Source organism: Eleutherodactylus coqui, chromosome 5 (genome assembly GCF_035609145.1).
Source record: "Eleutherodactylus coqui strain aEleCoq1 chromosome 5, aEleCoq1.hap1, whole genome shotgun sequence".
NCBI lineage: Eukaryota > Metazoa > Chordata > Amphibia > Anura > Eleutherodactylidae > Eleutherodactylus > Eleutherodactylus coqui.
The window spans coordinates 164,315,732-164,332,993 of record NC_089841.1 but is presented as its reverse complement, the minus strand read 5'-3'; the positions used below and the strand labels follow the sequence as shown (position 1 = coordinate 164,332,993).

The 17,262-nt window shown below is 46.7% G+C and overlaps 1 protein-coding gene across 1 annotated transcript; it reads left to right on the top strand.

Moving 5' to 3' along the window:
- The first annotated feature begins 269 nt into the window (after positions 1-269).
- MLEC (malectin) lies at positions 270-6,715 on the top strand. The gene is made up of 5 exons (XM_066603633.1): positions 270-738; positions 2,160-2,338; positions 2,974-3,150; positions 3,709-3,766; positions 6,341-6,715. Exons 1-5 carry the CDS (start codon positions 552-554, stop codon positions 6,562-6,564), a joined length of 825 nt encoding a protein of 274 aa, XP_066459730.1. The 5' UTR covers positions 270-551; the 3' UTR covers positions 6,565-6,715.
- The last annotated feature ends 10,547 nt before the right edge of the window (positions 6,716-17,262 follow it).

Here is a 17,262-nt window from a genome sequence, read left to right as displayed (position 1 = left end):
GAGCTCGCTGATTGGCTGCCGGTAATGCGCGGATCTGACTCGATACTAGAATCATTTTCCGTTGTCTTCCGTCTCCGTGAAGACCCTGTTGGTAGACCAATGTCGTGATCAGTAGCTGCGCCTCTATCACGGCTGCTATACCCGGAAGCTCCACTCACTTCCGCCTCTTGCAACCGGACCAACCGGTTTCTACACGTCAGACAAGCGTTGTCTTCGGGTTCCCGCCCCCAGTCCCCAGTGTTCGCTAGAGATTGGTTCATTCTTCTATTTCTCACTTACGGCACGTACTTTTTTGTCTCTTTCTCAGCCAATCAGATGCTTCGCCCGGCCGGTCCTGTTCAGAGGCCCCCGGGATTGGCCCAACGAAGGCATGAGCAAGTTAGGATGAGCCTTTGGTGAGAGTGAATGAAATGTGCGGGCTGCCAGCAGCGGCGAAGTGCGGGGCGGCCGCGGAGGCTCGATAAGGGGACGCCGTGCAGCAAGGAGAGCGCCCGGCCGGGAGACGGTCACTGCATATTCCGCCGCCAGCTGTAGCTCTCCACTCCTCACTCATGCTCGCTGTCACAGTCCGGGGCCCGTTGGCCCTACTGCTCATCGCTGTGCTCGCCCAGCTGGAGGTGCTAGAGGCTGCTCTAGGTGACAAGGTGATCTGGGCTGTCAATGCTGGGGGCGAGGCCCATGTGGACGTGCACGGTATCCACTACCGGAAGGACCCGCTGGAGGGCAGAGTGGGCAGAGGTGAGTGCATGGGCGAAGGCCGTGGAGGGCACTGCCCCCAGGGGGGTTGGCGCATAGGCTCTTGCCTACAGTGCACTCTGCAGGAGGAACATATGGCACTTGGCAGCCACAAATGGAATAAAGTACAAGCACCTCAATAGGAATGACTAGAAAGGAATGAAAATACTTGTAGGAATGATTTCCCAATGGACCCTGGTGGCAGGTGATCATGGTCTATTATGGGCATGGACTGGCACCATGATTACAAGCGTGTAGCATTTGTGCCCATGCCAGACATACGAGCCTGCCATGTATGGGTGATGTGTGATCTGTGTTAGAAGCCCCATCTCTTCCTCTTTTGGGGGCTCCTAGACTTAGGCCCCCCCCCCCCCCAACACAGCTGTTTGGAAGTGTTTTAGAATGGCATTTTTGACAGTGGTTTTAACGCACCCCCATCATGGCAATGTGTGATGTCATGCGTCAAAAACGGGCTGCACGAAAATAGAACATACAGCGCCCGTTTTAGCGCACCTTAAAATACTCGTCTGAGAAGCCCCATTGAAACGAATGGAGGCTCAGCGCAGCGTTTCTAGCAGGCGGTAAGGACATCCGCTAGACGCTGTTAAAAAACCGCCTGTGTGAGAGGGGCCTAATGGACTTTATGTCCCAGACCACCTGGGCTGCGAGGGGTGTGGATGTAATGCCAGTTTTGGGCTGGACTCCATGGCTTATGGTGGTGTTCAGTTAAAGGGGTTCTCCAGGATGCTTACTACTGGTGACCTCCCCCTCAGGGTCAGGTGCTGTACTCCTAACGAGTTATCTTATACGGGCAGATAGGTCGCTCACTGTACCGGTGAATGAGAACGGCTGAGCGATCAGTATTTAAAGCAAACTAGCATGAAATGAAAGATGGGCAAACAAATTATCAGTCATCTGTTTACACTAAATGATTGAGCAATTGTTGTTTTTTCCCCCCAAACAATAGTTCTGCCTAAATGCACCTTTAGTCCACAATAGTTGATCAGAATCCCTGCTGATCATCAGACCTCTGTTAGTGCAGGTAGCACTGTCTGTATTGCAGTGCCATGGTTTGGTATTACAGGCACAGCTCTTGTTGCATTGAATGGGAGCTGTGCCTGCAGTACCACACTGTGCAACTGCAATACGGACAGCGCTATTTGCTTCCAGCACTGTCCACACTGCCAGCAGCTTGAAAATCAGCTGGTCAGTGGGAATCCCGAGCTGCAGATCCCCCACCAATCAATTATTGATGACCTAGGTCATCAGTAGTAAAAATCCTATGCAACCCCTTTAACAACTAAATTACTCTTCAGGTGTTTCTTGCCCTGTCCATCCATATGAGTATGTATGTATGTATGTATGTATATGTAATGGCCACTCTTGAATTTCCATGTGCTTTTTTTATCTTTTTCCATGATCAGCATCAGACTACGGATTAAAGTTGCCGATTCTACGCTCCGTCCCAGAGGATCAGATTCTCTACCAGACAGAGAGGTATAATGAAGACACATTTGGATATGAGATCCCTATCCGAGACGAAGGAGAATATGTCCTAGTGCTGAAGTTTGCAGAGGTGTACTTTGCACAGTCCCAGCAGAAGGTAAGGGGGTCATGTGGACTGCAGTCTCCTCCCAATCAGGCTCTGCCAGCTCCTGCGCCATGAGATTATAGCAGATGGCATGTTCCCTGTGGATAGGAGTGTTGGAGTAATGTAGATGATACTCAAGGGGTATTGAAGCCTCATCAACCAGGTGTGCCCAGTTGTCTGTACGCTGCATGAAACAATTGGGTCTTGTTCCTGAGCTCTTCTGAAGGGCAGTAGCTCATTCACAGGAGTTTCATTACAAACTTTGTAATACAAGGTGTAACTATGTTATAACAAATCCCTCGATGACAGAGTGCCGGCTGAGCGTGTCGTCCAATCACAGGGGGCAGCACCCTAAGTTACACTTCATGCAGTGGAAATAGTAGCAAAAGTTTTAATCCTGACTAATGAATCCATAAAGTGCCGTGTGCATACATCTACTACACTGATAAGAGGAAGGAATTTGGATACAATCACTAAATATGTTCTCCAGGAACCCTTCTAACCAATCCAGTCCGTTCCAGTATATGTCGCTTTCATGAACTTTGGACTAAACTGTATTAACGCCTGAATAACAAGTGTAACAGAAGTCATTTCCGTACTTTCACATGAGGGACACAGATCATATTTGTGCTTTTTGCTTCCCTCAGGTGTTTGATGTTCGTGTAAACGGACATAATGTGGTGAAAGATTTGGATATATTTGACCGTGTAGGACACAGCACCGCACACGATGAGATCATCCCCATTGTCATCAAGAAGGGAAAACTTACTGTCCAAGGAGAAGTCTCCACCTTTACAGGGAAGCTCAATGTGGAGTTTGTAAAGGTAACGTTTAGGCCGGCTTCACACGGGAGTAAGCGGATTTGCATGATGGGTGTGGCGTTTTTCTGCGCTTGTGCATATTTTACTTAAATTTTTTGTGCATGCACTGTGTATTTGCGTGTACAAAAACCATGCAAGCACACTCATTAATTTCAACGGGCAATTAAGTTTAATGTGATATTTTCGTGCGCAACAGGCCCGAAAATAGTGCATGCAGTTTTTTTTTTTTCGCAAACAAAATACGCACGCAAAATACTCATGTAAATGAACACATTAAAATCAATGGGCTTTATTCCCTGTAATACACAGCGCAAATGCGTTTGTGTGAATAAACCCTTAAAGTCGTGACCGATACTAATTGGTATTGCAGTAGTTGGTGTCTGAATGACGACATATTGTTGTATCCCCTCCTAATAAGGAGACTGCATTTTATCAGTTTATGACTTTTATTGGTCACTCTGTTATCTCATTTTTGGGTGGTTTTGTGCTTGCAGATAATATACAGTGCCTGCAATAGAGATTATTTACACGCCTACATAATTGACTCTACTTTCTTTTCAGGGATATTACGATAATCCCAAAGTTTGTGCTCTATACCTTATGAAAGGAACAGTAGACGGTGAGTTGTGAGAATAACGTGACTACCGATTCTATAGTTTGTATTATTGTAAAGGAAATATTTTCTGATACTTTATATAATGGCATATAACGTGTGTGTGTGTGTGTGTGTGTATACATATACCGTATATACCGGCGTATAAGACGACTTTTGAACCCCGAAAAATCTGCTCTGAAGTTGGGGGTCGTCTTATATGCCTGTAATACAAAAAAAAAAGTGTAAAAAAAAATTAGTACTCACCTTCCCCGGCGTTCTGTCGCGCTCCGGCAGGCTATCGCTCCCATCTGGTCCCCGGCAGAACATTGCTTTCTGAATGCGGGGCTTGAAATCCCCGCCTCCAGAAAGCTAATACACACGCCGTCAGCCAGTTACAGCCATTCAATGACATCATTGAATGGCTGTGATTGGCTGAAGGCGCACGTGTGTTAGCAATCACACCCATTCAATGATGTCATTGAATAGTGTGATTGGCTGAAGCCACGTGTGTTTTAGCCAATCACAGCCATTCAATGATGTCATTGAATGGCTGTAACTGGGTGACGGCGTGTGTATTAGCTTTCTGGAGGCGGGGATTTCAAGCCCCGCATTCAGAAAGCAATGTTCTGCCGGGGACCAGATGGGAGCGATAGCCTGCCGGAGCGCGACAGAACGCTGGGGGAGGTGAGTACTGATTTTTTTTTTTTTTTCTCCACTGTATTACCGGCGTATAAGGTGAAAGTTGGGGGGTCGTCTTATACGCCCCGTCGCCTTATACGCCGGTATATACAGTAATTATATATGTGTATGTGTAGAAGCCTACCTACCTCTTTATAATTGCCTTATTCTCAGCGAGCCTGCAGTGAGAAGGAGGGGAGGACATGGGAGCCCCATTCTCAGGATTGGTGGGATCAGCAGTGAGACCTCCACCAATCACATTTTTATCATCTACTCTATGGTTAAGTGGTAAGTCTATCTTGGTAAACCATCTTGAAGGCCTCATGTCCTCGGACAGATCGAATTTCGGGTGCTGGAACCCACAGCGGAATCAGACCATGCTCGCGGCTGGGTCCTCCACTTACCTGTCCAGGTCTTCATTTTCTTCACTGTGGATGTGTGCGAAAGTGCAAGCGAGCGCAATGCCGCACGTGCAGTGTACTTTTTTTTTGTTTTTTTTTTGTTTTGTTTTTAAACTCCTGCTTTCCCACAGAATCCACAAGCTATTGAATTGCGGACGGGCCATGGAATGGACGGCTTTCATTGACCTCACTGGAAGCTGTCCATGCAGGATTCACACTGAAACAGGGCATGCTGTGATATTCCTTTTTTTTCCCCTCCAGACCAAAAGGTCTGCAAATCATATCCGCATGCTTTATTCCATTTGCGGATGCCCATGTTTCCCTATGGGTGGCTTGATTTGTGGATCTTCCTCGCAGATGCTCCACACAGATTCTGCAAATCAAACCTGCCTGTGGACATTGGACCTAAGAGGTAGTGCTACTTTCAGGACTCTTAAGGTCAAATCAGTAGAATCGGACCCTGTGCCCCGGCAGTGACCCCTGCGTACCAGTCATGTTGTCTTCTCTCTGCCCTGCGGATGTGTCGGCTGGAGTGCCGCCGCACATGCGCAGTGCAGAGAATGACGCGGATCTGTGGCGACTCACCGTGGGATGGACTGCAATGGAAGCCTTCCGTGCGAGGCTCGCACTAGAATAGGACATGCTGCGATTTCCCTGGACTCTTCCCCCCCAGTTCACTGCAGTTGATTTCTGCTCATGGGCATGAAAAAGCGTTTTGCAACACATATCTATAGGCAGTATTTGCTGCAGTAACTGGAGGTGATCCGGTTACTCCGGAGCGTGCGTGTGTGTGTTTTTTTTTTTGTTTTTTTTTTAGTTTTTTTTTTTTTTATTATTCTTATTGGTGTCCTCACTTGTATATATTTATAAATAAAAATGACATTTTTGCAGGAACTTCTACCTGGCATTTTATTGAAGAACCATCCACTCTGGTACTGGCTGCTGGTAGATCACATAGGACACACGCACAAACCAATTTCCAAGGTGTCTGCTGTGTGCACAGAGGTCAGTTTTATTATGCAAGTCTGCGATTCGCATCAAGAAGGCTCTCGCAGACTTGCATAAAGACACTGACTTGGGATCCACACAGCAGATGATTTCGGTGGTTCCCATTGTTCAGGGTCACATAATCTACCAGCAACCGGGATTGGAGTTGTTGCTGCTTCAATAAAGCACCAGGAAAGAGGGTTCCCAGCAGTACATTTCACTTAATGGGATTTACAAGTGGAGACCGCACTAAAGGTGGAGTGCTTCTTTAAGTAAACCTTTCCTAAAAGGATATTTGATAGGGGCTCGTCTAAAAGTCATTATGTTGGGTCTTAATACAGGGCTGCTGTTTCCTCCATGCAGCTTTGCTAAGAGCAGGGATGCCACCGGACCTTCTTCTTTTGGGATGGTTTGCTAACCTTTTACTGTTTTCGAAAGAAGCAAAGTTACAATTTGGAATGTAGAGTTTACTTTACCTGATGTAAATTAAACAAGTTTTCTTTTTTTTTTTTTTTGCCCTCAATTTCCTTAGAAGTCCCAAAGCTGCAGCCTCACCCCGGTCTAGAAAAGAAGGAAGAGGAGGAAGAAGATGAGGAAGAGGAGAGCCCTAGTACAAGAAGGAATACAAAGAAAAGTGTGCAGTCTGGTCCTCGCACTCCTAACCCCTATGCCTCAGACAACAGCAGCCTCATGTTTCCAATTCTGGTGGCCTTTGGAGTGTTTATCCCCACACTCTTCTGCTTGTGCCGGCTATAGAAGGCTGGATGCCAATCTTTTGTTTGCTTTTTTTTTCTGTTTTGCTTTTAGTTGTTTTTTGGTTTTTCCTTTATCCTGGTACTTTTTTCAGAATCTTTTGACAATGAAGCAGAAATTCTCCTATAATGGAGAGAGGTGGCCCTAGACAAGCAGCAAGTCATTGCCTGATATTTTCATGTTTACATGTTAAACGGATTCGGAGCTGCAGCCAATAAAATATCAGAACTATTAGGCTTGCGCTCCTGAATGGCTTTAGACCTCTATTAAGGAGAACTGGAGTAGAATGTGCTGCTATTTCTCTCTGACCTGGAGGAGCTATGGGACTATTGGACACACAGCCTATAGAGTTTTGCAAGGAGTTTTCCAGGGTACCATTTCTGCATACTCTTAAATATTTTTATGTCTGACAGGACATTGGGTTTCAGCTCTCCAAATCCTTTAATAACAATGATTGAACTCCTGCCAAATCTGTGTGTGCGCTTGTGTGTGGTAGCAGGAGATCTAAAGTTCACTTCAGCTTCATCCAAGTACTCTGTTGCAACATCTCCATAATAGTGACCATGAGTTATGTCTTTCTGCTATGCATACAATGGGAAATATTTGATTTTCTAGCTTCTTGTTTTTATATATGTTATATTTTGCGTGATTTATACCATGAAGTGACTCACTAATAACTGCCTTCCGCCCCACTGTCCACCACGTATAAGAGGTTGTAACACCATGGTGTGTAAAACTTTTACATGTTTCTCCCCAAGCGCTTAGTTGGAGGCACAGGCAACCTCTGCTGTCCATCCCCTCACGTGTCAGCCGCTAGCTGGCGGCAGTGCCAAAAGCTAATGTTTAAATTACAACAAACTTCCTCCTTTAATTTAAAGGAATAAAGGCTCATTGGTACGGTTGTAGATTTTAGGCCTAGGAAGGAGATTGAATTCCACCAGAGGAAACGGGAAAAGTTTTCTCAAAGATCCATTCATGTTTTTAGCATAATGAAAAAAGTTTGGTACCGTGTTAGTCAGTAGAGCAAAATGTGATTGTTCCCAGCAAGAGATACCAAGTAATCTTGTAGATAGGATACCTTTTAATGGCTGACAAAAATACATGATGTTATAGCGAGCTTTCCAACCTTGAGGCTCCGAGGTTGGAAAGCTCGCTATAACATCATGTATTTTTGTCAGCCATTAAAAGGTATCCTATCTACAAGATTACTTGGTTTCTCTTGCTGGGAACAATCACATTTTGTTTTTAGTATAAAATACAATCTGTTTGTATGAAGCCTAATGGCAAACTGCTGGCTCACCATAGCTGGAAGCTCTTCATTTGTGGATGACTCTCGTACAATGGTTTTATATGGTGCAGCTTCACACGTGTGACTTTAGTTTACTTGGTTGAGGGTGGCTTTAAGTTTAATCCCCCACTTCCTTTTGGTGCCTTTTTTGTTGTAGTTCATAGGAGATTCAGATGTAGCATCCATTTGTGCTTATGTTCATGAGATGCTGTGAGTAAAATGCCTCCATAGATGATATTTATGTATTTGCGTTTTTTTTTATTTTTGTGAAGATGGCAGAACTGCCAATAAGTAATAGAGCAAGCGATGCTTGATGAGCAGCACAACAAAAGAACATTGGTTCAGTTTAGTTTGCTTCTCTGGTGCTAATGACTGCCAGGATTATCTTCTCCGACTCCTTTCATCTTGTTTTCATGTATTGCTAGAGCTGAATTAGTGTGACTGCACAAAGTTCCCAGAAACGAAGACTTGCTGGTTATCGGTCCAGTCCTCCCTCCTATTTATAGTTGTTGAATACTACCTGTTGTCTTGTGACCTCAGGAACATATATGACAGAATGATTTGTATTGTGGACGACACACTTGAGGTACTTGGCAGGCTGGATTCCAGACTCCAGCTGTGTGATTCTGCTTGGCGGTCTTTTATTTGCCATTTATTTATCACTTGGTTCTGAAGTACAAGCCGGGCAAGTACAGAAAATTTTTTCTAGTATGAATGACTTATAATTGTTTGGTGGAAGTTTTGATTTCAGGTACAGTAACTTCATGCTTTGTGAAGATTTTTGGTACTTTTTTTATTTTTGGCCTTTTTTTTAAACTTGAATTTTATGGTGGTACTGTGTGCACACGGATAATATTGGAGATGAGAAACCACAAACCTGTTATGTGGACTAGTTATTCCTTCCCTCATGATGTATCGGACACTGGCAAGAGGTGTAAACATTAACATGATTTTGTACCTGCCAGGTTTCAAACTTAAAGGAAACTTGTCACCATGAAAATACACCCATCCAGCATGTTCTAGAGCAGGAGGACTGATCTATAGTTTTATGGGGAAAGGTTCAGGATAACTTGTATTTTTTTCATTTCAGGTCTGCTCTCTCAGATCTTAGTCAAGTGGGCGGTCCCATCGGTGATTGACAGTTTTATGTGCATACAGAAATGGCTGTCAATCACTGATGAGACTGCCTACTGAACCTCCAAAATCTGAGTGAGCAGGCTTTAACTTGGTGACGGCTATAACAACTTTTTAAACCTGCATATCCATCTTTTTAAGGCAGTGGCCTGGCTGATTGACAGCCAGGGTCCTGCTCCAACTGCTGGGAGTGGAGAAACCTCATATCCTGACAGTTTAACGCCTTACATGCCATAATGCCATGTAAGCAGATGACAGGGGCAGGCTCCTTCTGTTACCTGTAAGCACTTTGTAATCACAAGATACCAGTGGGTTCCCATGGCAGCTGGAGGTCTGACATGTAACTCGGCCTATTAGACCCTGCCTCATCCCATTGAGAAAAAAAAAAGAAAAACAAGCCCTCATACTGCTAAGTCAAGGAGTTATAGCTCTTGCGATGCTATAATGAAAATCACTTGGTCTTTAAGGCACAAAATAAGCAGTTCATTAACGAGTTAAATGAATACAATACAAGCTATGGACTACATTTTCATGGTGACCGGTTACCTTATTCAAATGGTACAATCTCTATCATAATCCTATTTCTAATGTCTGCTTTTTGTTTCCATTTCCCTTTTCTCCAGGAGTGAGGATGTGAATTTTTTTTTTCTTTTTTGGTAAATGTTTTATTGCCTTTTTTTTTTTTTTTAATAAAATATATATATTGCAGCTTTATTACGCTATATACACAGATGACTTTAGTGCAGCTGTACGTAAGCTAATTCTGACACTTGGCCTGAGAATCTTTTGATCGACTCGGTTTCATAGTTGGCTATATGAGTTGATGGAGCAAGAGCTTCTGCAGTCATTGACTTAGGTCTGTGTGATCGGGTCATGATGGCATGCTTGCTGATGGTGAGCTTCAGCTGTTGTCCACTTGGCCTATAGTGATCCAGTCAATTTTAATTTGGCTTATTATCCAACATGCTGTCCAATTTGGAACAATGCCTACTGTGACACTAAACCACACAATTAATCTAGTGGAAGAGTGTACCGTAACAAGCCTTCAGTGTATACATTTATTATGCGCAGTCTCTTCCATAGGCTTGGTGCATCTTCTATGGTAGGTGTCTAAAGTTAACTATACAGTATATATTTTTAATAGCATTACTGATGAACAGTATATTTTTCCAATGCTCATCTTTGCCTTGTTTTATGGTTTGCTTACATGCCTTTTGAGTGAGTGTCCTTATGAAGCATACCCCATGCGCTCCTGAACCAGTAGGAGATACTGCAGAAATGGTTCAACTGCCAACTCACCTTTCTTTGTTTTTTCTTTTTGGTTCATTTCTGTTTTATTGATCTGGAAATCTGGTGTTAAAACCAGTTTATAAAGAAAATAAAGATTATAAAGTTTATATTATACTTTTCTGTGTTTTGCTGATTATATGTTTAAGCAGAATTGATTTGACAACTGGAAATGCAGTTCTATGGCAACCTGATTTCCCTACATTTTTAAATGGCTCTTCCAACCCCCTTAAGCTTCTTTCCCACGAGCGTATATTAGCCGGCTGTTTTCACGGCCGGCTGATATACACTGATCTGATGAATTGGATTCCAATGCATCAGATAACATGGCTGTATTCCTGAGACGTAAAAGCGCCCAACCAGCCCAATATAGCGCCGGGCGTTTTTATCTTTTGGTGCGGATTATGTCGGCCGCTCCTATGGGAGCCCATGGTAGCTACAGGTGGGAGGGAGTTTAGCAGCGTGGCTGTTAAACACCCTCCCTCTGCACCCCCCACGCAGGCTCACCTGTCCTCTCCTCTTGCTGGCTCTCTGCAATAGGAGGTGGAGGGAGGGGGGTGGGCTAAGTGCCTGTCCCACCTCCCATTGGTGGCTGTGGACAAGGGGTGGGATGTGGGCAGAGCTAAGCTCCCGCCCCTTGACCATAGCCATCAATGGGAGGGGACTGAACGGGATGGCACTTGGCTCTGCCCCTGTCCTTCCCCCTCCCATTGCAAAGAACGAGTGGGGAGGAGAAGAGGTGAGCATGCGATAGGGAGGGAAAAGGGGCCACGGCATGGTTGTCTCGGCGCTTATGCAGTGGGACCCATGCTGTCTGAACAGGTGCACAAACATTTTATTTGTGCGCCCGTTCACCAATTTTATCTCTCCCAACATAGCGTATATTGGCCGGCCGTGAAAACAGCTGGCTGATGTACGCTCGTGGGAAAGAAGCCTTGTGCACATGCATGCTTGGCCAAGTGTGCATGAGTTTGTATGTAGTGATTGGCGAATGCCCTTCGTTTCTGGCAGCGGCATTCAGTTGAACCAATTGCCCGATCCTTATTTCTGCCAACACCTGTCGCCATTCACATTTAGCTGGTGGGTTCAGCCAATCTAGATCTGATGTGTATGGCCCGTCCTAAGATTGTAAGGAGTCATACCTAGAGTTTGCCCATGGCTTTAAATAGATGCGTGTACTTTTACATAACAACTGTGCCTTTCAAGTGTTCTCCAATGTTTACATGTCTAGATCTGTAACCAAAAAATAACTTTCTGCAATGTAGTCTTAGGGTTTATTCACATGGGCGTGAGCGTATTTAGGTCTGTGAATATGCAGCGTATTCTTGGACCAAAAAATGCTCATTACATGTGTATTTTGGCTCTTCTGGTGTGTGTCTCTTTTTTTTCTTGTTTTGCACACGTAAACTTGCAGCATATTTGCGTGCAAAAAAAAAAAAAAATACTCGGGCGCATCGCTTTGATGCATGAATATGCAGGTCTCCTGCATACTCGCTGCGTATTTCTGCTGGGACGTTCACTTTTATGGTCTCTTTCTGTGCATAATACACAACAAAATAGATCATGCTGTGCATTTTTTCATGTGACTGAAGATTTTGTGACTATGTAAATGTTAATGAACACATTGAAATGGGTTGTATTCTCTGTGTGCTATGCGCTTAAGAAATATGCGGTGTATTTACGTCCGTATGAGCAGTAACAGTGTTTAGTCTTAAGCCTTAGTCACTAAAGCTACTTACACAGCAGAGTACGCTATTGGGCCAGGTTTTTCCAGCCTGATATCGCACTCGCCAACGTGTTTTCATGGCAATGCGAGGCGCTTTTCTGTCAAACTCCTCCCATCACTTCAGCAAAGTAGCGATCCTCCGGCGCAGCTGCGTCAGTTTGGCAAGTGTTTCCCACTATGTTCAATGAAAAACCTTGTATCGTACTTGCGTGTACATTGCATGTGTGCAATGTGTTTTTGTTTTTTAACTCCCCAGTAAAAACAATGGGCGATGCGGTCTCTTGAACGCGAAAAGATAGGACATGCATAACTCTTGTATATGAACCTTATTCTTTTTGAATGGAGTCCTATTTGTGTGTCTTGCAACGCACAAATTGCGCACGAGTTTCTCAGCCGTATCAGACCAGCCTAAAGTAGTCCATAATACAAGATCTAATGGAGGGGGAAAAAAAAAAAATCAAAGGCTTTACCAATAAGTCTAGAAAGCGTTAACATGTTATGGTTACTTTTTATAAATCTCTGCAAATGCACTCAGAGGCTAAACCGGTAGGGAGGAAATGGTGGTTGGACAGCTGCTTTTGGGTATTTTTTATTTATTTTTAACCTATCTGCTCCTTGGTTTCTCTCTGTGATAAGTGGCTTCCAGCGCCTCTACTACGGCTGATTGAGTTAAAGGGGTTGTCCCGCGGCAGCAAGTGGGGTTATACACTTCTGTATGGCCATATTAATGCACTTTGTAATGTACATCGTGCATTAAATATGAGCCATACAGAAGTTATTCACTTACCTGCTCCGTTGCTAGCGTCCCCGTCGCCATGGATCCGTCTAAATTTGCTGTCTTCTGGCGTTTTCAGACGCGCTTGCGCTGTGCGGTCTTCTGCCTGGTGAGTGGGGCCGCTCGTGCCGGAGAGCTGGTCCCGCGTCGTCATCGTAGCTCCGCCCTGTCACGTGTGCCGATTCCAGCCAATCAGGAGGCTGGAATCGGCAATGGACCGCACAGAGCCCACGGTGCTCCATGGGAGAAGACTTGCGGTGCATCGTGGGTGAAGATCCTGCCGGCCATCTGGGAGAAGGAAGAAAGAAGTCGTCGCAGAGCGGGGATTCGGGTAAGTTTTATATATATATATATATATATATATATATAATTTTTTTTTTTTAACCCATCCCTTGGGTTTGTCTCGCGCCGAAAAAAAAACCCCGCTTCGGCGCGAGACAACCCCTTTAAGAACAGTAGCTCTTTCCTGAAGGGGTTTCCCAAGCTTTAAGAGGCCGTGGCTAAAAAAAGATTGGCATGTGACAAACATCAGTATCTCCTTATGGTATTGATTGGAGATCATGACAAAAGCACTTGCCTTTACGCTCCTCACACCCTGCATAAACATGTTCTTCCACCTGTGCTTGCCTGCCCAGTCTGGCCTTGGATGAATGGTCCTGCCTACGTGGTGGTAACACCAAGGCTGCCACACCTTAAGAGTAGCGAGAGATCACAAGCGGCGGTACTTTTCATCCACTTTGGACAACCTCTCTTTGTTGGGGCCCCTTTCCACTGGTGAGGAAATTGCAGGTTTTAATGTGAGAGTGAGTGAAGACTAGAGATGAGCGAGCACCAAAATGCTCGGGTGCTCGTTATTCGGGACGAACTTTTCGCAATGCTCGAGGGTTCGTTTCGAGTAACGAACCCCATTGAAGTCAATGGGCGACCCGAGCATTTTTGTATTTCGCCGATGCTCGCTAAGGTTTCCTTGTGTGAAAATCTGGGCAATTCAAGAAAGTGATGGGAACGACACAGCAACGGATAGGGCAGGCAAGGGGCTACATGTTGGGCTGCATCTCAAGTTTACAGGTCCCACTATTAAGCCACAATAGTGGCAAGAGTGGGCCCCCCCCCCCCCCCCTCCCAAAAACTTTTACTTCTGAAAAGCCCTCATTAGCATGGCATACCTTAGCTAAGCACCACACTACCTCCAACAAAGCACAATCACTGCCTGCATGACACTCCACTGCCACTTCTCCTGGGTTACATGCTGCCCAACCGCCCTCCCCTCCCCCCCCCCCCCCCCCCCCACAGCGCACACCAAAGTGTCCCTGCGCAGCCTTCAGCTGCCCTAATGCCTCACCACCCTCATGTCTATTTAGAAGTGCGTCTGCCATGAGGAGGAACCGCAGGCACACACTGCAGAGGTTGGCACGGCTAGGCAGCGACCCTCTTTAAAAGTGGCGGGGCGATAGCCCACAATGCTGTACAGAAGCAATGAGAAATAGAATCCTGTGCCACTGCCATCAGGAGCTGCACACGTGGGCATAGCAATGGGGAACCTATGTGCCACACACTATTCATTCTGTCAAGGTGTCTGCATGCCCCAGTCAGACCGCGGTTTTTAATTCATAGACACAGGCAGGTACAACTCCCTATTGTGAAGTCCCTGTGGACCCACAGCATGGGTGGCTCCCTGGAACCCACCGGCGGTACATAAAAATATCCCATTGCATTGCCCAACACAGCTGAGGTAGTAATGTCGTGCTTAATGCAGGTGGGCTTCGGCCCACACTGCATGCCCCAGTCAGACTGGGGTTTTTAATTCATAGACACAGGCAGGTACAACTCCCTATTGTGAAGTCCCTGTGGACCCACAGCATGGGTGGCTCCCTGGAACCCACCGGCGGTACATAAAAATATCCCATTGCATTGCCCAACACAGCTGAGGTAGTAATGTCGTGCTTAATGCAGGTGGGCTTCGGCCCACACTGCATGCCCCAGTCAGACTGGGGTTCTTTACAAGTGGAAACAGATGCATTTATAATTCCCTGTGGACCCACAGCAGGGGTGGGTGCCAGGAAGCCACCGGCGGTACATAGAAATATCCCATTGCATTGCCCAACACAGCTGAGGTAGTAATGTCGTGCTTAATACAGGTGGGCTTCGGCCCACACTGCATGCCCCAGTCAGATTGGGGTTCTTTACAAGTGGACAGATGTAGGTTAAACTCCGTGTGCACCTACAGCATGGGTGGCTCCCTGGAACCCACCGGCGATACACAAAAATATCCCATTGCATTGCCCAACACAGCGGATGTAACGTCAGCTGTAATGCAGGTGGGCTAAAAATTCATTTGATTACACTGTAGGCGAGGGCCCCCAAAAATTGCTGTATCAACAGTACTAATGTACATCCAAAAAATTGGCCATGCCCAACCAAGATGGCAGGTGAAACCCATTAATCGCTTTGGTTAATGTGGCTTAAGTGGTAACTAGGCCTGGAGGCAGCCCAGTGTAACGAAAAATTGGTTCAAGTTAAAGTTTCAACGCTTTTAAGAGCATTGAAACATATAAAAATTGTTTAGAAAAATTATGAGTGAGCCTTGTGGCCCTAAGAAAAATTGCCCGTTCAGCGTGATTACGTGAGGTTTCAGGAGGAGGAGGAGGAATATTAGACACAGATTGATGAAGCAGAAATGTCCCCGTTTTGGATGGTGAGAGAGAACGTAGCTTCCATCCGCGGGTGCAGCCTACGTATTGCTTACGTATCGCTGCTGTCCGCTGGTGGAGAAGAGAAGTCTGGGGAAATCCAGGCTTTGTTCATCTTGATGAGTGTAAGCCTGTCGGCACTGTCGTTTGACAGGTGGGTATGCTTATCCGTGATGATTCCCCCAGCCACACTAAACACACTCTCTGACAAGACGCTAGCCGCAGGACAAGCAAGCACCTCCAGGGCATACAGCGCGAGTTCAGGCCACGTGTCCAGCTTTGACACCCAGTAGTTGTAGGGGGCAGAGGCGTCACGGAGGATCGGCTACGTACTCCCTCACCATCCTTTTACAGTGCTCCCGCCGACTCAGCCTTGACTGGGGAGCGGTGACACAGTCTTGCTGGGGAGCCATAAAGCTGGCAAAGGCCTTGGAGAATGTTCCCCTGCTGCGCTGTACATGCTGCCTGATCTCTGCGCCTCCCCTGCTACCTGGCCCTCGGAACTGCGCCTTCTGCCACTAGCGCTGTCGGATGGGAAGTTTACCATCAGTTTGTCCACCAGCGCTCTGTGGTATAGCAACACTCTCGAACCCCTTTCCTCTTCGGGAATGAGAGTGGGAAGGTTCTCCTTATAGCGTGGGTCGAGCAGTGTGTACACCCAGTAATCCGTAGTGGCCAGAATGCGTGTAACGCGAGGGTCACGAGAAAGGCATCCTAACATGAAGTCAGCCATGTGTGCCAGGGTACCTGTACGCAACACATGGCTGTCCTCACTAGGAAGATCACTTTCAGGATCCTCCTCCTCCTCCTCCTCTTCCTCCTCCTCAGGCCATACACGCTGAAAGGATGACAGCCCAGCAGCATGTGTACCCTCACCAGTGGGCCAAGCTGTCTCTTCCCCCTCCTCCTCATGCTCCTCCTCCTCAACGCGCTGAGATATAGACAGGCGGGTGCTCTGACTATCCAGCGACATACTGTCTTCCCCCGGCTCTGTTTCCGAGCGCAAAGCGTCTGCCTTTATGCTTTGCAGGGAACTTCTCAAGATGCATAGCAGAGGAATGGTGACGCTAATGATTGCAGCATCGCCGCTCACCACCTGGGTAGACTCCTCAAATTTTCCAAGGACCTGGCAGATGGCTGCCAACCAGGGCCACTCTTCTATAAATAATTGAGGAGGCTGACTCCCACTGCGCCGCGCAAGTTGAAGTTGGTATTCCACTATAGCTCTACGCTGCTCATAGAGTCTGGCCAACATGTGGAGCGTAGAGTTCCACTGTGTGGGCACGTCGCACAGCAGTCGGTGCACTGGCAGATTAAACCTATGTTGCAGTGTCCGCAGGGTGGCAGCGTGCGTGTGGGATTTGCGGAAATGTGCGCAGAGCTGGCGCACCTTTCCGAGCAGGTATGACAAGTGGGGGTAGCTTTTCAGAAAGCGCTGAACCACCAAATTAAAGACATGGGCCAGGCATGGCACGTGCGTGAGGCTGCCGAGCTGCAGAGCCGCCACCAGCTTACGGCCGTTGTCACACACGACCATGCCCGGTTGGAGGCTCAGCGGCGCAAGCCAGTGGTCGGTTTGCTCTGTCAGACCCTGCAGCAGTTCGTGGGCCGTGTGCCTCTTCTCTCCTAAGCTGAGTAGTTTCAGCACGGCCTGCTGACGCTTGCCCACCGCTATGCTGCCACGCCGCGTGACACCGACTGCTGGCGACGTGCTGCTGACACATCTTGATTGCGAGACAGAGGTTGCGTTGGAGGAGGAGGAGGAGGAGGAGGAAGGTGCTTTAGTGGAGGAAGCATACAC